The sequence below is a fragment of the Plecotus auritus genome, assembly GCF_963455305.1.
Source record: "Plecotus auritus genome assembly, chromosome: 5".
Classification (NCBI taxonomy): domain Eukaryota; kingdom Metazoa; phylum Chordata; class Mammalia; order Chiroptera; family Vespertilionidae; genus Plecotus; species Plecotus auritus.
Window position 1 is genome coordinate 139,261,262 of NC_137776.1, and position 20,475 is coordinate 139,281,736.

The 20,475-nt window shown below is 41.9% G+C and overlaps 1 protein-coding gene across 1 annotated transcript in view; it reads right to left on the bottom strand.

The window, feature by feature from the left end:
* DOCK8 (dedicator of cytokinesis 8) overlaps positions 1-20,475 on the bottom strand; it is a 199,277-nt gene that overhangs the window by 39,974 nt on the left and 138,828 nt on the right. The window contains exons 23-30 of the mRNA XM_080667875.1: positions 19,566-19,661; positions 16,365-16,460; positions 11,686-11,835; positions 9,553-9,666; positions 8,147-8,302; positions 5,752-5,891; positions 4,436-4,605; positions 294-439 (exon numbers count right to left, since the gene is read on the bottom strand). Coding sequence (XP_080524001.1) covers positions 294-439; positions 4,436-4,605; positions 5,752-5,891; positions 8,147-8,302; positions 9,553-9,666; positions 11,686-11,835; positions 16,365-16,460; positions 19,566-19,661 — 1,068 coding nt within the window. The remainder of the gene's footprint in view (positions 1-293; positions 440-4,435; positions 4,606-5,751; positions 5,892-8,146; positions 8,303-9,552; positions 9,667-11,685; positions 11,836-16,364; positions 16,461-19,565; positions 19,662-20,475) is intronic.

The window sequence follows — 20,475 nt, forward strand, 5'->3', positions numbered from 1 at the left end:
ACCTCTTTCCTGGTTTTCTGAGCCTTGAACTTGGCACCATTGAGACTGTCTGAACTGGACTTGTGATTCTCTTGCTGTTGCCAGCACCCCGTCTAACTGTGTGTAGCCTTATCCGCACCATTTCCCTCCACAGCTGCCAGCCTCACAGTGACTCCTTCCAGCATCAAGCAAAGAGGTAGAAATCTCACTGCCTACTCTATGGAGGGTTCTGGTAGGTGAATATAAGAACGAACCCATCAGAAGATGGGAAAAGACTCAAAATGAAAAACAAACTAGAGAAATGTGCAACATACCAAGGAAGACAGCATGGGTCCATTTATCTTCAAATTAAAATGATTCCCAGCTATGGCCAGTGCCACATTCTGGTTAATTCCGCTGGTCCCATCTTGTTCTTCATCCGAACCACTGGTGCGGTTTTTTCCACTACGGGCATCTGCAGCTGCAAGTCAAACATTATGATCTTATCAATGCAATCATGCTCCTGGGTATTTACCCAAGAGTTGAAAACATGCATGTAGGTGTTTTAGCAGGTTAATCAATAATTACCAAAACCTGAAAGCAGCCAAGCTGTCCTTCAGTAGGTGAATGGATGAAAAAACTGTGGTACATCCATACTATGGAAAATTATTCAGTGCTAAAAAGAAATGAGCTAGCAAGCCATGAAAATATATGGAGGAACCTTAAATGCATATTGTTAAGGGAATGAAGCTGATTTAAAAAGGCTACATACTATATGATTCTAACTATATGACATTCTGAAAAAGGCAAAACTATAGAGACAGTAAAAAGTTCAATGGTTGTCAGGGATTGGGGGAAGGGAGAGGTGAATAGGCAGAGTACAGAGGAGTTTTAGAGCAGAGAAACTACTTATGATACTACAGTGATGAATACATATTACACATTTATCCAAACCCTTAGAATGTGCAAAACCAAGAGTGAACCCCAATGTGAACTATGAACTTTAGGTGATAATGATGTGTTGATATAGTTTACCAATGGTAAGAAATGTACCGTTCTAGTGGGGGATGCTGCTAATGGGGAGGCTATGTATGAGTCGGGGCAGAAGGTATATGGGAAATCTCTATACCCTTCTCTCAATTTTGCTGTAAACTGAAAACTGCTCTAATAATTCGTCTTACAAAAATCTTTGGTACAATAGCTAAGATTTGGAAACAGCCTAAGTCCCATCAACAGATGAGTGGATTAAAAACTTTGGTACATCTACACAATGGAATACTATGCTGCTATAAAAAAGAAAGAACGTTTACCATTCGCAACAGCATAGATGGAACTGGAGAGCATTATGCTAAGCGAAATAAGCCAGTCAGAGAAACATAAATATCACATGATCTCACTCATTTGTGGAATATAATGAACAACAAAAACTGATGAACAAAAACAGATCCAGAGACACAGAAGCACTGAACAGACTGTCAAGCCTCAGAGGGAAGCAGGGGAGGGTGGGAGGAGGTTAAGAGATCAACTGAAGGACTTATATGCATCCATATAAGCATAACCAATGGACACAGACAGTAGGGGAGGTGAAGGCATGTGTTGGGGGGTGGGAGTGGCTGGGGAGAGGTCAAGGGGGGAAAAGGAGGCATATGTAATACTTTAAACAATAAAGAACTTAAATTTAAAAAAAAAAAAGAAACCCAAAACACTAATTAAAAAAAATCTTTGGTAATGTCAAGTCAAAGATGGTGATTTCTTATGTCCTATACCCAATACCCAATGTGTACCTGATCCTTATCAGTCACTAAAGTCATCACAATAATTTTAAACCTGATGTTTACATTATTTATCTGTTACCATCTATAGGGGAAAGGGGGAAGGCTTATAATAAAAAAGACAGAACATCTAGTTCAAGATTATGCTAGAAATTAATTTTTTCAGTTGCTAAAATAAAAATTTTTAGAACTTTCATAACAATTTTTATAACACTTAAAAATATATTCACATATTTTAAATAATAACTAAATAAAAAGGAGCCTATAATTACATAATTAATTAATACCTTATAGAATAACAAGCTATTATCACAAATTCAGCAATACTTTATTAAGTTTTAAATGTTTTGAAATGAATGTTGTGGGGGCATGCGTGGGGAGGGGTTTGGGATGGGAATGGGGGGATGAGGACAAATATGTGATATCTTAATCAATAAAGAAATTAAAAAAAAGAAAAAAAGAAATGAATGTTAGTTTGTTGTATCTATGTAATATAGACATATCTATATTTATATATAGGTCTAGATATAGGCAAGTAAAAACAGGTTTAAAAGGTTGGTTTTTAAGAACACTACCAATCACACATATAGAAAGTATTTAGAAAATTCTTAGAAAAGTGTATTAAAACACTTGCACCTGATTGATCCTTTATAAACTCATTTTATTAGACCAGTCAACATTATCAGTATCGGACCTTTAATTTTTCAAAAACAAAAAAAAGTACAGTGAGAACAGTATTTTCATCTGCTAAAGTTCTGAAAAAAGGATGCAGTTTTTTTAAGAACTCAATTTTTAAAAATAGTAATTCACTATTGTATTTTAAGGCAATTGGGTCTTTAAACAAATGGTAAAATGAATAGCACATGGAAATGATACAAGATCTGGTAATATAGGGATATTTGAGGATACATTCTTTCTCCCTCTAAATATGCACAGGGTCATAGTTATAAAAAAAGGAAGGAAGGATCTAAACATTTGCTATACAAAATGTTCTCTCACTTCATCTATGATGTGGGCACCATTATCATAGTTTTTACATCTGAGAAAAGGTTGAGGATCTCATCAAAGATCACACCTATAATAATAGAAGTGTAATATGCTAATTAGACCAGACAGCCGAACGACCTTCCAAATGTCTTTCCAGACGACCTTCCGGAAGAAGCCGGGGCTGCGAGGGCTGAGCCCCTTGCAGGAATTTCGTGCATTGGGCCTCTAATATAGTAATAAATGGGCTGCAGTTTGAATTCAGTTGTATCTCTTTCTAAAGACTATATTCTTACTAGTTTATCAATCTAAAGATTACATATACAATAGATATATTATACCACATTAATAATAGAATATTTTTTATTGTTTTCCCACTTGTCTGCTCATAATGACCATGAAGTTCAATGCATATGTAAAGAAATAGTCAAGACTTAAAAGGTTCAAAAGTGAATTGCTAAAAAGTTTTGATCCCAAATAACTAATTTGGAAAATTCTAATCAACAAGAAATCTCTGGAGAATGTGCGCTAAAGTGGTTCCCTGCGTTGGAAACCAATCACAGGTCTTCAAATGAAACTTCCTAGAAACTTTCACACAAAATTCTAGAAATGGTCTGCAAGACACCTGCCCTGCTCTGAGCCACATCTTCAAATTTTGAAGACGACTCTGTTCTCTATTTGCCCTCCAGTCAGGCACACCCAAAGGAAGCTCTAATGTCTTCTTGCAGCCCACTCACCCTGTGTACCAAGCTTGCTTTTGTAACTTCATTGCCCATTGTTTTTCTGCTCATTTTCTGAGCAAAATAATTATTACCATAATGATCTTAGAAATAATTAAATCACACATGACACTTTGCATTTAGAGGAAGCAAGAACTTTGGTGGTTCTAAGATTCCAAGGATGATTGCCCACAAGAATGCTGGGTTGATATAAGCATTTCTCAGACCCCAGGATCCTTCTTCATCAGTCAAGAAAGCAGCATGGTCATTTCTAAGAACTTCCCTTGAGTTGGGGGAAAAGCAAGCACCACTCTGAAGTGATCAGAAATGTGTGTGTGTGTGTGTGTGTGTGTGTGTGTGTGTGTGTGTGTGTGTGTGTATTGTGGGGATGGTAGGCAACGGAATTGCTTTTCTCAGGTATAGGGTAGTTTTGTTCACCTACATTCCGAATCCACACCCCTTTGAGATAATTTATCCTTTCCCCCCTTCCTATGTGAGAGATACTGACTTCTGACCTCAGAATCAACTTCTTAGTGCCAAAGGCAAAATTCCTCCGCCATGGCAGACATTCCTAATCCTGAAAGACACCAGGATATTTTTTTGCATGTAACAATTGTTTAGGTTCATTTGAGGCTGCTTCTTTGCTCAGAAGGTAAGGAACACCTTTATTTCAAGGCATTAGAGCAGGAATCTCCAAAATTGGGCGATCTTGCTATTATCTCATCCTTTGTGGTGTATGGTCTATAAAGTTTATTATACACCATCAGACCAATGAATGAATGAATGAACAAATAAATAATCTTTAAATAAAAACAGATACAGGGTTATGTACCTTAAGAAAATAAAACTTATTGAGGCCTTAAAAAGGTCTGGAGAGTACGGTGTGAAGAACTGTTCCCCTAAGCATATCCGCCTTAGAGCCAATGACAGAAACCTCATTCTAGTGTAGCACTGGGCAGGGCCCCCCGTCAATCCAGAGGAGGAAACAGAAGGAATTGTTACCTGTAAAGTCATAGAGCTGTGGCAAAGCATCCAAGATGATGCCAACCAAAGGCAAGTAAAGGGCAGCAACTTTGACCTTCACTTCTGGTTTGACACAGCGCGGGTCAAGGTCGTGAGAACTTAACAGGCTGTGAATGGCACTGACAGCTTTCCTTTGCACTTTGCTGATCCTGTTGGCACAACACAGAATGCTAGAGGTTATGATGAACGGAGATGGACTGAAATGCTCTTAAACAATAAGGAGTGACCAGCATGTTCCTAAACAATGGGGTGATAATGTGAAAATCAAGAAAAATTGGGTAGAAGTATTTACAGCTCAGAGACAGACTACCTGTGTTCTAGTCCTTGGGTCGCTATTAGCATGATGTTTTTTTTTTGTTTTTGTTTTTAAATATATTTTATTGATATTTTACAGAGAGGAAGGGAGAGGGATAGAGAGCTAGAAACATCGATCAGCTGCCTCCTGCACACCTCCCACTGGGGATGTGCCCGCAACCAAGGTACATGCCCTTGACCGGAATCGAACCCGGGACCCTTCAGTCCGCAGGCCAACGCTCTATCCACTAAGCCAAACCGGTTTCGGCAGCATGATGTTTTAAAGTTCATCATGGTGTAGCATCAAGTCTTTCATTCCTTTTTATTGTTGGATAATATTGTATGAATATATCACATTTTATTTTATTTATTTTTAAATATATTTTTATTCATTTCAGAGAGGAAGGGAGGAGAGATAAAAACATCAGTGATGAGAGAGAATTATTGATTGGCTGCCTCCTGCATGGCCCACGCTGGGGATAGAGCCCACAACCTGGGCATGTACTCTGACCAAGAATTGAACCATGACCTACTGGTTCATAGATCGATGCTCAACTACTGAGCCACAATGGCCAGGCTGAATATATCACATTTTATTCATCCAGTCATCAATTGGTGGACATTTGGACTCTTTCTACTTTTTCACTATTATGAATTATGAATGCTGCTCTATTTCTGTTCATGTTTTTGTGTGGATATAAGTTTTATTTCTCTTGAGTATATATCACAGAGTAGAATTACAGGATCATATGGTAACTCTATGTTTAATGTTTAGGGGAACTGCCAAACTGTTTTCAACAGTGGCTACACCACTTTACATTCCTAGCAGGAGAGCATGAAGTTGCCCTATTCCATTTGCCAACACTTCTATTATGAGTCTTATTTATTATAGCCATCCTAGCGGATATGAAGGTGCTATGGACTGAATTTTGAACTGCGAACTGTAGCAGGTAGCATTTTTGTGTGTGCTTCATATCCCATTTTTAATGTCAGAAACATACCCTTCCCCTTCCGCATCCAGGGCAGCGGCCAGTTCCGTGAAGAGAAGGCCGGTGAGGAAGTGCTGCTGGCGGAACTCAGGAGTCAGGTCGAACATGCTGGCGATCTTCTGGTCCTGGAAACTGGAGCAGGAGCTCGAGTTCTACAGAAATGCAAGGAGCAGCTCTATGAGTAATAGGAACTGGGATTAAGACCACAAGAGCTGGTATTTACTGAGCATGAATATGGCCAAGCTTGGTAAGCACGACCCGGGATCACCACTACTCTCCCCATGGGACAGATGAGGAAACTGAGACTAGAGCGGTCACTTAGCTTTCCCATCCCCACAGATGGAAAACCGCCCATTGGGAAAGATGAAAATAAAGCACTCAGGTTCTGTCACACAATGCGCAACACTCCCTTCCTCACAAGCGATCAAAAGTTGAAAATGAAAATCCCAGGACAACACTTGGACAGGGAAATGGGAACGGGATCCAATGCTGCAGCTGTGAGCAGGCAATTCCTCTCTAACAAACGGCCCCCTGTATAGGGAACAGTGCTCATATACTGAGCTGCACTTCTAAACATGGTTTACACACAGTGTCTGAATGTTGCTGGCCTGGAAAGTAAAAGTGGTGTCAGGACAGGAAGTGTCAGATGGCCCAGTCCCAGGTAATGCCTGTGCTCTTCTCCTGCGGCACACTGTATATTTCATTAAGAGAATCTAAAATGTCTCTGGAATCCTTGATGTTTGGTGGGGCTGGGCCTGGCCCCTGGGTTTGCTAACTCCTTAGGGTAGTCAGAGGGAATGTAGGCCAGGACCTGGGGCAAAGTGAGCACATTTGGAATTGCAGCTTGTAAGACACCGTTCCCAGTTCTCACTCAGATGGCCGCAGAGCTAATACCTGGATCATGTCTTTGGGCATGAATGGCCAAGATTATTATTTTTTAATTAATAAGACAGACCTTCACCTTTGTGCTAGTATCAAGAAATACGTAACAAAAATAGAACCTAATATTGAGAAATCTTACCTGCTTCTCTGAGCTACTGATTTGTTCCCTATAAATGAAATGTGACTATAAGAATAGCATTTCCTTAAAGTTTTTCTAGAGGACACTAGCCCCTTGAGAAATCTATGGAGAAAAAAACAAAAGGTTTCTGGAGTCAAATCATGTTGGGAATCACTGCTCATCGTACGCCTCCTCCCATTGCCTCCTCTGCCCCTGGGGCATTTACAATTTACACCAACAAGTCAGAGACTCTAGGTTGGCCTTCTGCAAAGAAACCTGCTAACACAGGGTTTCCAAACTGATTAGACTTCGGAATCCTGTATTTGCATAATACCTCTCAGCATCCTATACTGGTAGAATCCGGGGCCCACTGAACCTAACTTGAAAAATACTGTTTTACCAAAAATGATTGGCAAAACTCTTGTGTATAAGTATTCATACAAGTGTTCCTCTTTCTGACTGATGATGAACAAAACTTGTTAGAAATACATTCCCCATACAACAGGCCATTTGCTTAGTTTATGATGTGATCTTTTCAGTGTTTCAAGAGCCAAATGATCTGGAATATGATTCAAGGTGGACTCACCTTGTGCCAAATTCCATTCTGTAACAGTACCAGCAAAAAGTTCTAAAAGAGTTCAAGGATATAATATTCACATTAAAAACCACTATTAGAGGCAGCTGATCGATGATTCTCTCTCGTCATTGACGTTTCTCTCTCTCCCTCTCTCTCTCACTTTCTCTCCCTTCCTCTCTGAAATAAATAAAAATATATTTAAAAAAACACTATTAGATCATTTTGGAATCAATATAAAGGAACCTGCAACTTCATAAATTTCATGGTGCTGGGGTTTCAGAAAAGTGAAGTGAGTAGAGGAGACTGTCAAGCTGAAGTAGAAAGATGATTAATGTGAGACAAAAGAAGACATGTGACTTTTCTACAAATTTCTGATTTTTCATAGTATATATGGATTTCTTGTTCTAGAGCCTAGAGAGAAATCAATCACTTAGTATGTAAATGATTAGTTAGGTGGTACAACTTTGGGAAGCATATTTGTATGTATCTGAATCAACTGATCTGTTTCAATAGCTTGATTTTTCTTTTTTAAAATATATTTTTATTGATTTCAGGGAGGAAGGGAGAAGAAGAGAGAGAGAGAAACATCAATGATGAGAGAGAATCATTGATCAGCTGCCTCCTGCACATCTCCTACAGGGGATCCAGCTCAAAACCCAGGTATAAGCCCTGACCGGGAATTGAACTGTGACCTCCTGGTTCAACTACTGAGCCACACCGACTGGGCTTGATTCTTTAAAAATTAATAACGCCAACCTTTAGAGAACAAATTACTAAACTAAGCTAATTAAGTGAAATCTCGTGTATAATTCTTTCAGGTAATGGGTTACCTGGGAAGATATGGAGGGGCAGGGAGATGCTGGAGCAGTGTCGGCGCTCATAAAGAAGAGGTTCAGGTTGAGGTAATGTTCATGGCTGCAGAGGATTCTCAGGAACTCTAGCCTCATGGAGATGAGCGTTGCGAGGTTGTTCAGCTTGGCTGACAGCTGGGGAGAACAATGAGGAAAGGAAAGAAGCATTTATTATAAGGTGAATGGAGTTGAGGTTGAAAGACACAAAAATATCCTTTCGCCCCAGATTAATAAAAATGAATGGGGCAGTACAACAGATGGCAAACTCTGTATTACAGGGAGGCCCAAAAGGTTTTCATCCACTACCTGTTTTCCTTCATGATTCCTAGCCTAAAAACTGCCCAAAATGAGGACTCTGGCCCCAAACCCCAGTCTTGTCAAATCTGTAATACCATGGCAAGACTCTGTTGTTCATAATCTGGAAGTTTGTCTTCAGTGTAACAGAATATAATTAATTTTACAAAAACCCTACTGTGTCCAAGAAACTAAATGAAAGGAGTTGCCCCCACATGGGGCCACACAAAACTAATGGAATATGACTGGGTGGCTTTAATGCCACAAGTGTTCTTTTGTAGTTTCTAATTAAAGACCCCAACGGAAGTTCTCAAGCCAGTTCCCTGGATGAGAGCATCAAATTACTTTGCAAAAAAAAACCAAAAAAAAAAAAAACAAAACAAAGAGTTTGCTTCAAAGAGGGAGAAGAGGAAGTAGAGGAGAAAGAAAGAGAAAACTGGAAGAGTTTTCAGAAAAAAAATCTTCCCTTGAACAAACCAACCATGAAATTAGCAACGAAAAGCTGACACAGGTGACAGTCTGGAAGAGATCTCGTGCTTCTCTTGGGGAAAGTGACAACTGAAGGATCCAGACTCAATAGGCTGCAATGAGAGGCAGCTTCTCTTAAGGCAAAGCACAGAAAGAAGGGTTTTGATGGACCTTGAACCTCTCAATATATCATCATAAACACCCTCCCGCCTCGGCACAGGAAACCAATGTCTCATTCTTGCCAATGGACATGCCTCCTCCTCATGCACTTTAATTAATTATCCTAGCATGTGAAAAGAGACCTCATATTTTGAATTCTATGCCTGGTCAAAGATTGAATGCTATAGTCATGTAATTTCTGTTACATGTTAAATTGAAGAAAGCTGATCATATCAGTAACAAATTTCAATTACCTTAGATTAACCCTTCAGTACTGGGCTGGTAAATGCTTTAGGATCCATGCAAACTAGTGTGTCTAGGGATGTCTATGGCACAAGACTCAGAATGTACAAGAGCCAAGCTGCCTAACTTGGCAGTGGATAAGACAGCTCACCATGACAACGAGCATCACACAGATGAGAAGGAACCAGGGACAACATGGCTGCATCCGAGGGAACACTCACCTGGTTGCAATAATGTTTGATGAGGTTAAACACAAAGCTACGATCCATAAGTGAGAGAAGGTCATACAAGAAGAAAGCCAGGCTGATGTTGATCTTCTCTGCCTGTTCAGTTTCCTTAAAAACAAACATACAAATACTCAAGTCATTTTGTGGTAAATGCTGGTCATGAACTTCCAGGTCCCTGGTGGGAAAGTTGGGAGAGGCAGGTCCTATTTTTATAAACAGTACTAGAGGCACAATGCACGAAATTCATGCAAGCGTAGGCCTTCTTTCCCCAGCTGCTGGCACTGGCTTCCCTCCGGCACCCAGAATCCGGGATTCCCTCCCCAGGACCCAGGCTTCCCTTGCAGCCCCAGCTTCATCCTGAAGGTTGTCTGGTCTAATTAGCATATTACACTTTTATTATTACAGATTCCTTCCTCTAAAGCCAAATTTTTTAAACTTAAACTTCTTAGACTCGCCCAGGCCGTGGTATTTTGTGGAAGAGCCACACTCAAGGGGCCAAAGGGCCACATGTGGCTCATGAGTCGCAGTTTGCTGACCACTGCTCTAAGAGTTACTGGGCAAAGCAGGTAACCCTGCAAAATTGGAGCAAATATAATTTAGAACTTAACTGATGCCATGAGTGTTAGGTTGAATCAATTAATTCTTTATCTACTGTTAATATTAAGGTGCATTTCCTTCTAGTTTTTGTTTTCCTACATGCATATTTACATGTATATAAGTGAGCTCATTCTCTATATACAAGGCTGGGTCCTGAATTTTTTCATTCAACATTACATAATAAACATTTTCCTACATCCTACATCGTATTTCTTCATATGGCTTTATCAAAATTTATTTGATTCTGATAAGTACTGTTTTGGCAAAAGTAACTTGAAATGTATTCACTGTCTTCAATGAGACAGATTCTTATAAGTATTGTTGCAGAAAACCAAATCAGGATAAAAGATTCCATTTTTACCTAAGGACTTTTATCTTTCCAATTAGGCAGCATGCTCAGCCTAAAAGAGGTCATAGTCACTCATGGTAGGGCGAACTCTTACATAAAGTAAAGACCAGGATTTTGTCGTTATTCCTTCACAGGGCTCGTATTTATGAGGGGTTTTACAGGACTTCAGAGCAATCGGGATGCACTTGTTCATAGTCATGCCTCCCAGTCCCAGAATGATGAATCAGTTTTCTCTGACACCATTGAAAATAGAGCTTGAAAATATTTTCCTCTTGTTACGTTATGTTCCTCTTGTTATTCAGGCCACGCTGACCAGCCACTGGCATGGATGTAGACCTGATAAAGAAGTTTCCACAGTCTCATGGAGCACCAAGTCCTCACACTCTCAGCATCCTCACGGGCCACCCCTGGGTAGTATACATAACTGTCTGAATAGTCTGGCATGGAATTGCCGGTCCTGGTTTTGCTGCTAGCTGTGTGACTTTTAAAAATCTCAACCTCACTGTGCCTCATTTTTCATGCCTGCCAAAATGGAGATATCATTGCCATTCTCACAAAGTTTGCCATGAGAAAAAGTGGTTATTTCTGCTGAGCACTTAGTGCTATACATGTTCTTTAGAATGATAAAGGTATTAATAATGATCACTGCTGCCTCCAATTTTATAGTTGCCTTTGAAATTTTTGTTTTATTTCATTTTATATATGTAACTTTCTATTTTAAAGTAATTTTAAGCTTATCGAAAATGTGTAAGAATAGTACAAAAAACTGCTGTATACCCTTTAACTAGGTTCATAAATATTTGACCTTTTGCTACATTAATCATTCTCTTTATCTACACAATTCTTTTTCTGAACCATTAAAAAAGAAGGTTGCAAATATCATGCCCATTTACCCCATAATACTTCAGGGTATATTTCCTAAGAACAAGAATATTCTCTCTCATTTCTACATTGATATAATAATTTAAACTACTGCAATTAGATGTTGCAATTTCTTTATAGCAAACCTCCTGTCCCACTCTAAGGTCCCATTCAGTATAAAAAAACAGCATTTGCTTATCAGGTATAGTTAGTTACATTCAAATTATTGCTTTAAGATGATGCTTATTTTTCTCTGATTATGAAAATAACATGTTCAAGGTAAAAAATTTAGAACATAAAGAGTCACACGGCACAATTACCTTCTGAGGCTTTACTAAAAGGGCTGCAATCTCCGAGGTGACCACGTTAACAATGGTAGTTATGTCATCTTTGAAACGGTCGGAAAAACGAGTCCTCCGAAAATTGTCCTGTTTGTCCATGTTGTGTACATACTGGGCCATGCTTTTCACCTATAGAGGGATGGGGGAAATGTCAACATGGAAACTGGTGACCTGCTTGTACAGTGGAAAAGCGGAAAAGGCTGGAAGAAAAGCTCATTAACAATAGACTTTCTAACACTTTATCTGTGCTGGTAGTTGCCCAAGCAGGCTGGGGACTAAAAATGCTCCTGACACACAGATGGTTACCATGGTTGTAGGAGGTGGGAAGAGTGTCCTCTTTTTGACCCCAAGTCAGGGGGCTTCCTCCTTGCTGCTGACAAAGCCAGGGAGCTTAGTTTTTAGCCACCGTGTCATGAGACTCCCCTTCACTCAACTGCCTATGTCCGGGAAGGCAGACCCCTGCGGCTCCCAGAGCCACTGAGCCATCAGTCTGCCATAGCACACAGCACACCACCGAAAAGGGGACTGTTTATGAAACGGCTTGTGATGTGAACGGAAGTCCCTGCTATCCCTGAGACTACAGTAAGGAGAAATGGAAAGAAACGATCCTCCTATCGGGATCTCAAGTTGAAATGAAGAGCACAGTTTGTCCCAGAAACAGTTCTATAGCATGCTAGTTGGAAACTTGACCACTACTTCGAACATTGCTTCTAAGAGAAATTATGTTTTGAGTTCTATAAGACTGACTTGTTTTTATCTATATTTTAAATATTTAAATATATACTTAAATTAAATATATATATATATACATATGTGTATATATATATCTTATATAATAAAAGGCTAATATGCAAATCGACCGAATGGTGGAAAGACTGGTAGCTATGACACACACTGACCACCAGGGGGAATATGCTCAATGCAGGAGCTGCCCCCTGGTGTTCAGTGTGCTCCCACAGGGGGAGCATCTCTCAGCCAGAAGCTGGGCTCACCACTGGTGAGCACAGTGGTGGTGGCGGGAGACTCTCTCACCTCCACTGCAGCACTAAGGACCCCTCGGGGGATGTCTGATTGCCAGTTTAGGCCCCGGGGGAGTGGGCCTAAGCCGGCAGTCGGACATCCCCAGAGGGGTCCAGGACTGCGAGAGGGCACAGGCTGGGCTGAGGCCCCCCCCAACCACCCAGTGCACGAATGTCGTGCACCAGGCTTCTAGTATAAAAATAAAAACCTTTGTGTCAATTGATAATTATATTGTGACTATCCACCACCAGCTCAACGCCTACCACAATTTTAAATCTAGATCATGCTTATCTGGGGGACTTTTTCTTAGGACCAGGAGATTTGTGGGTCCATACACCTCCCTTTGATACAGTCTGAGGTTGCACCTTGTCCTTGTTGGAAGTTGCTCAGAGCAATTAGGAACAATCTGATGGGAAAGACTGGTGTTCTGGTGGTTGGGTGTCCATCCTCTGAGATCATTTTTCATGAATGTGTCCAGGCTAGACAGAGAATTGTGGCAAAAATAAATGGCCCTGGAAGTTAGACTGCCCATATTTGCCTGAAGATGACCGCATAGGTCAGGGCTGGAAGAAGAGGAAAGACAGTTGTATGGGAAAAACGACCCCTCCTCCCAAGAGCTATATGGGAGAACTGCTCTGCATTAAGGGCAGATTTCTGTGTCTAAGAATGTAGGATTGGCAATTTTCATCAGCACTGAGACAAACAGATAAAACAATAAGGAGAAGGTAAATTAAGAAGAGAAAAACAGCAGACAGGCTTTCTGTGTTTCATGTTTTACGACAATGCCACGGTTCTAGCCTTTTTGGGTAGAGCATTGGCCTGCGGACTGAAGGGCCCCAGGTTTGATTCCAGTCAAGGGTATGTACCTCGGTTGTAGGCTTGATCCCCGGCACCAGTTGGGGCTTGTGCAGGAGGCAACCAATCAATGTGTCCCTCTCACATCAATGTTTCTTTCTTTCTGTCTCTCCTGCTCCCTTCCACTCTCTCTCTTAAAAAAAAAAAAAAAAAAAAAAAAAAAATCAATGGAAAAATATCCTCAGTTGAGGGTTTACAAAATAACAACAACAAAAACAAAACAAAACAAAACAAAACAAAACAAAACAAAAAAACCAAGAGAGAGAAAGAGAATGCCATGGCCAGCTTGGGGAAATCCTAAGAACACAGAATCTGAAAGCCCAGTGTAAGAACCATAGTTTTTCTTCACTGTCACATCCTTTGTGGTTCAGGACCCATGGACATGTCTGCACCCCACAGTCTCACACTCTTAGTGAGAGGACCTGGATGAGGGGTGGGAACTGGATCCCATTTTTGTCTGGCAGAGTGTCTCTCACTATGCTAACCAAGGACTTGGGAACACAAGGCCTCTTTGTTCTGGGCTACCCTAGTCCTGATTCTCTGCTGGCTCCCTACCCTGCACCAGGCTTTTGGAGCTCACTGTGGTGTTCGGCTCCTGCCTGCTGCATCTGGCCATCCTACAACCAAATAAATAATTCTCACAATACCACACTTTCAACTGATGGCCTCTTTCCAGACGGTCAGCAACTTGCCAGCTACTGTGTCCTCTGTATGTCTAGAGAGGAGCACCCCGTAGAAATATTAGTGGGTGCTTGGCCCATTATTTGTGGGTGGGGTGAGGCAGGAAAATATTTCCCCCATATTGGCCTTTGTGACCCATTCAGAGCAAGTGTACCTCTAAAGAACACCTTGGTGCAGACGTTCCTGTCCTGAGCAAACTAGGTCACCCATTTACCTCTGGGTCCCCAAAGTCTGGCTCAGCGGTTTACAGAAGCACAGGGATTTATTCATTAGCAAGTGTGCAATTCACAAAAGGAGGGTGTTCAGCAGCTGTCATGCCAAAATGGTTGTTCATTACTGCTTGGGCATTAATACAACTGGAAGGTGTTAAATCTCCCAGGTTGTTGGCTAAGTCCAAGAAGGCTGTGCTTTCTTTCTCATCAAGCTTCTTGGGCAAAAAAACTGTCTTGGTTTTTAAATAACTTCCAGGGCATCTGAAAAGCAAATGCACAAACAATGCCCAGAGGACTGGGCACCCTGTCTGAGTCGGAGGCCAGTTTCCTTGCAAAGTTCTGGCTGGGGCTGATAGTTTCCATTTGCCTCCAACCCAGCTCTTACTTAGATCCATCCCTTGCCCTTTTCTGTCTATCTCTGAACCCTGAGAAGCTGATCTCCGTGGACTACACCTCTCAGGTCTCCTTGGCTTCTGGTTGGAAGTGGCCAATGGAGGCACCAGCAAGGGATCAGTGGGCGGGAGAATGGAGAGGTTCTGGTATTTATCCACTCCATGCCCTCATTCCTGTCACAGCATGGTTCTGGCAGTGGCAACATTTCCGTAAGACTCCAGCTGCTGTGTGTGGACCTTCTCCTCTGCCTTAGCTTTCTCTAGGCCCTGTTATAGTGCTCCCCACCCTGGCTTCTTTAGAATAACAACCTCCAGCACTTGCAGCTTCCTGGGTGCCTCACCAACCCTTATCTGCTTCTGTAACTTGTGTACACCCTGGGCAGAGTCCCTCTGATAAATGCTTTTCAGTTGACCCCTTTGAGTAATGCCAACACTGTCCTGCTAGGACCTTGACAGACTTAGGTTTTAACATGTAGAGCCCTGGGTAACCGTGTCTTGGGTGACCTGCATGTTGACCAACCTCCTCCATGTGCTGGGATCACCAAGAGCTTTCATTCCAGCATCTGTTTAGCATAAGGGATAGTCCTCCTTCCCTCCTTCCCAGAGCTTTAGCTTTTGCTTTCTCTCCTGGGCCCACCAAGTCCCAGTAAATAAATGTGCAAGATCAAGAGCACCTTGTACCTTTTCCATGGCTCTTAGCTCCCTGCAGTGAGGGACAGCAAAGCGGGACTGAGGAAGCCTTGGTGGACCTGGAGACTCCTCCTTCTGACCACCACCCTTCCCCGGATCCCATAGAAAACTCCCGTCTCAAGGCTGTTTGAGGATTAAATGAGATAGTGCTTAAAACTGTGCTCAGCACAAACATAGTAAAACATACAACACATTTTCAATACTATTATTTTTCCTTTCTCAGGGATGCCTGCCATTAGAATTATATGAAGGACAGAGCCACTGTTATACATGCAGAGAAGCCAACATGCCTTCAAAGAGAGCTCAAGGATGCCATGTGGAGCCACTCATGAGATGGAGGTAAATAGAATTATGAGGGCTTTGTGGGCCATGACAAAGATGTGTGCTTTATTTCTCATACTGTGCAAATAATTGAAGGTTTTTAAAGAGGAGAATGATGTTATCTGTTTAATATTGGGGGCCCTGTGCAAAATGGATGGGCTCAGGCAAAAATGAATGCAGGCAGCCAAAGAGGAAGTTATTGGAAGAGGCACCAGAGAGATGATGGTAGCTTGGCCTGGTGGTGGGTGGTGAAGATGGTGAGAACCAAAGTGTTGGAGGTAGATTTTCAAAATAGAAAAAACAAGATTTGGTGGAAGTTGGGTGGAGGGGTGAAGGAGAGTAAGATTTTAAGGAATGATCCCAGGTTTTCAGCGGGAGCAACTTGGTGGATAAAATGTCAGTTCCTATTATGGGACACATCACTGCCTTTCTGCCATGTGCTTTTCATGCCCTACCGAGCACAGATAGAAACATGCATGAATCTCACCAGGAGCTCGAAGAAGAACCAGGCGTACTTGAAGACTGTTTCTCTCACCATTCCAGTGCTGACCACCATCTGCAGGGCAAGCTCCTCATGGAAATGCTAGACGACAAACACCCAAAGAAACATTACATTCATGTAATGACCGTCTGTGAGGGCAAATGCTTTGTATTCCAACACTTCTTTTCTTTCTTACCAATCGTAATAGCTTGTTAGTTACTGACACGTGTGTCCTAGATGTCCTAAACTAGCGGTCGCCAACCTTTCGGACCTCATGGACCACTGTGGTCTATGGACCATCAGTTGGCAACTGCTGTTCTAGACCACAGGTGGGTGGCAAAACCAATGCTGAAATAACCTGAGCTTGGAGAACATTTAGGTCCGTAGGAGAAGGTTGGTGGTGGTATCACATAGGAGAGCTGGGTTTGAATGAATGGCCTCAGCTTGGGAGGGGGTCTGCTTTCTGGGGTATCCATCAGAACTGGGGGTGCCTGTGTTTTTCCTTTCAGATCCTGCAGCAAACACTGTGTGCAAGCCATTCCTCTACCCTCAGTTTTCTCACCCATGAAATCCATTATTGGGTGATAGCAACGGTTCTCAAACATGACTGTGCAGCAGGATCCCTTGGAGGACTTGTGAGGAACCAGACTGCTGGGCCCACCCCCAGAGTCTTGGATTCAGACTCAGTGAGTCTAGGGCAGGACCTGGGAATTTGCATTTCTAACAAGTTCCTGCTGGCACTGCTGATCTGGGGACCTCTGTTACAGAACCAATGACTAGATGGTATCTAAACTTCCTTCCAGATTGGACAGTTTTTGTTTTTATACTCCCTCTATGGCTTTGATGGGCTGCGTTTATGAGCAGATCCTCTGCAGTAAAAGGCATAGCGGCATCAGCCTGAACTCACAACTTCTAAATTCTGACGTTCCAGGGTCAGATGCTTGACAATTCCTCAGCTCCACTTTATGTCCACACTTCCCTTCAAGTCACCTGACTGCTCGACAGCAAATGGAGCAGATGGTAATTTTTATACCTTTTGTGCCTTTCCCATTCCCTCATTTATCTGGCTACTTGTTAATGCTTTTGACAAAAGTTTGGATGGGACGAAGTTCAAGACTAAAGGTATGTGACCAATTCATCTCAGTCTGCCTGAGCCTGTCATGGTCTTAAAATGAAAGTCCTGCATCCCAGGGAACCCCTCAGTTCTGGGCAAACTGGGATGATTGGTCAACCTAACTAATGACAAAAATGGGCATTTTCTCTGGATTTCATTTATCTAAAGACCACAAAATCTAGAATAAAGGCAGATGAACTTATTGTTTATCATTTTGTGGGTAAGAAAGCCAAAATTTGAATATCCTAATATCACACCCTAGAGCACTGGCTTACATGGAAGGTAAGTTTTAAGTTCAACACCTAAAGCAAAAAGCTGATTATAGCAAAGATTGCCCTTGACTAAGACTTAAATTACCCACAATGTACAGAATGCATGTAACCCAATTTATTAATTCTCATGGACATTAAAATCGGAGAGTTACTCAGCTAAACTAAAAGGAGACAAATGGAAAATCCATGTGCAGATAGATGTCTGGGGATTCTAACTATTTACATCCCCGGCTGGTTCTGGTGATGAATGGAGAATGCTGAAGCTGGTCAGTGGGTTCCACTCATTCTGCCAGGCAAGTCAAACTTTTATAATCTTAATACACGTTAATACATTTGTTTGCTGTTGGGAGTCTTAAGGGAAGCTTTCCCACCTGGAGAGGCATGAGGTGAGTGTTAGTCTGGCAGGTGGTCTAAGTGCGCACATGATGTAACGTGGTTACACATGATCTTCCCACTGTAGGAGAGAGAACACTCTACCGGCTTTAAAGGGAACCTCCGGAAAGTAGGTCAGCTTGACTGGCGGAGTCTTATGGCAAGAACAGATTAGAGAGGGATTAACTGCTTCTTAAGGAATTGATGCTGCTCACCAGGCAACAGTATTACAAGAACACCTTGCTCCGGAGGTTACAGGAAGTAGCCAAGCAGCTGGACCCTGTTTGCTCAGCTCCCAAGGAAACACACCAGCTAAACTTCCCTCGGAAATGAAATTATCTCATTGACCAGAAGCCAAGTTAAAATGAAGCAAGTACAAAACCAGATAATGACTGTGCCTGGGAGAAATCAGCCCTGCCTTTTGAGGTTGTCAGGCTGTAGGAAAATCATGGTTTTAAAAAGGAAAATGGTCCCTGTCACCAGTCACTGCAAAGCTCAAAGCTAAGTTTTAGAGTAAGTGAAAAGTTTATTTTCAGCACCTACTCATATCTCCTTTCACTTCTTTTACCATGAACTCCTGGCACCTCTCCCCAGATTTACGGGGCCTGGGTTACTGTGGCATGAGCCCTGCAGGGCTCCTGTTTGCTTGATATTTCCCTCACCTGGTCCCAAGAGCTATGCTGAGTTCATTTCCTCCTTACCTGTTTAATACACATTTTCCTGAGGTGTCAGCTGTTGTGAATGGCTTCCCTCTTACTAGAGGTCTTAACAAACACTCAAGACCTTAAAGTAAGTAGCTACTATAAAGGTGAGACTCTTGGGTGCATGGCAGAGGAGGAAATGTGGGACACACAGTTTCCCCCCTCCACCTCTGGGCCACACAGTCAGGGACTATGGTCGGAGAATTTTGTTAATATAAGGAGTTCTGGTGAGCAGTTTAACCGCTTGTAAAGTCTCTGAACTCACAGGAAAGGCTGATTAGAAAGAATTATGAGAAAGCATTTCATAGTCCCTTAATATATGTATTGTTAAAATAACTGATGCCTCATTATTGCCATGCACTTTGGTCGAGGATGAACTGTCCCCATCTCACCTTGTCTTAAAAAAAAAAAAAAAAAAAGCTAATGCAGTGGTTTTCAAAGTGTGGTCCCTGGACCAGCATCAGCTAGGGGCTTATTAGAAATGCAAATTCTTGGGCCCCACTTTAGATCTACTGAATCAGAAGCTCTGGGGAGAGGGCCCAGCAATCAGTTTTAACAGGCTTCCCAGGCATGTCTGATGCATGGTAAGTTGGAGAACCATTGAGTTAGTGGGTAATTAATTACCTGGTCAAAAAATGGGGGACAGGGACAGGGCCCCAAACGTCTGTGTGTGTGTGTGTGTGTGTGTGTGTGTGTGTGTGTGTGTGAAGGGTGGGAAATACTGTCCTCACACTGCCCTGCTCAGTACCTTTTTGCTGGTTGGCCTTGGGGCTCCGGATGCACTCGGAACATCATTATTGCCAGAGCTATAGTAAGACATCCGGTTGCAGTTGCGATCAGCAATCTGAAATACACAAACCACCACTCAACAGGCAACCAACAGTGGTTCACTGGCAAGATGAGCCAGGGGCCTGGAAGTCACCACCCCCAAATTCCTTTTCAATGTTATTTTCTACTTGTACCCTGGTTACAAAGGTAAAACGATTGCTTACATAAATAGAAAACAAAGCAAAGAAGGTAAAGTTACACCTAGTTCTACTTGAGCCTGAGACAACCACTGACCACAGTTTGGTGTGTAATTACCTATGGTGAAACCTAGTTAAGTACCAGGGGTGCTTATACTAGTAACAGTCCCTTCAACAGTCTCAGTATGTGACTTTATTGGGAGAGCAGGAAAAAAAACGTATGCGAACAGTGCCTCTCTGTGGGTAAGGATGGTACTGTAACTAGCCTCCTCAGCACTGTAAGAAATTGTCAAAAACCACTTCGGACAAACTTTTCTCCCCTTACTACAAAACAATTTGAAAAGTCTTAACCTACTCTACATAGAATTTAATATTTTCACTTTTATTAAAGAAAAACGTTACGATTAAGGCTGTCAGTGATCACTGTAGATCACTTCTCCCGTGGGCAATCAGAAAATGGTATTCTTTAAAAGGGACCTTAAATATGAGGTTGAACCATGGTGTGCTGACAAATGTTTAGCCACCAGCTCTCGGGGGTGGAGAAGGGGAGCCTGAATTGTAGCATTTGCCAATTTCTATGCTGTAACTTCTTCCATTGTGGCTGATTTCAAGTTAACACAATGGCTTTGAGCATAACATTGAGAAGAGATGTGCAGTAGCAAACCATTATATAGTATTTCCACCAAATAGATA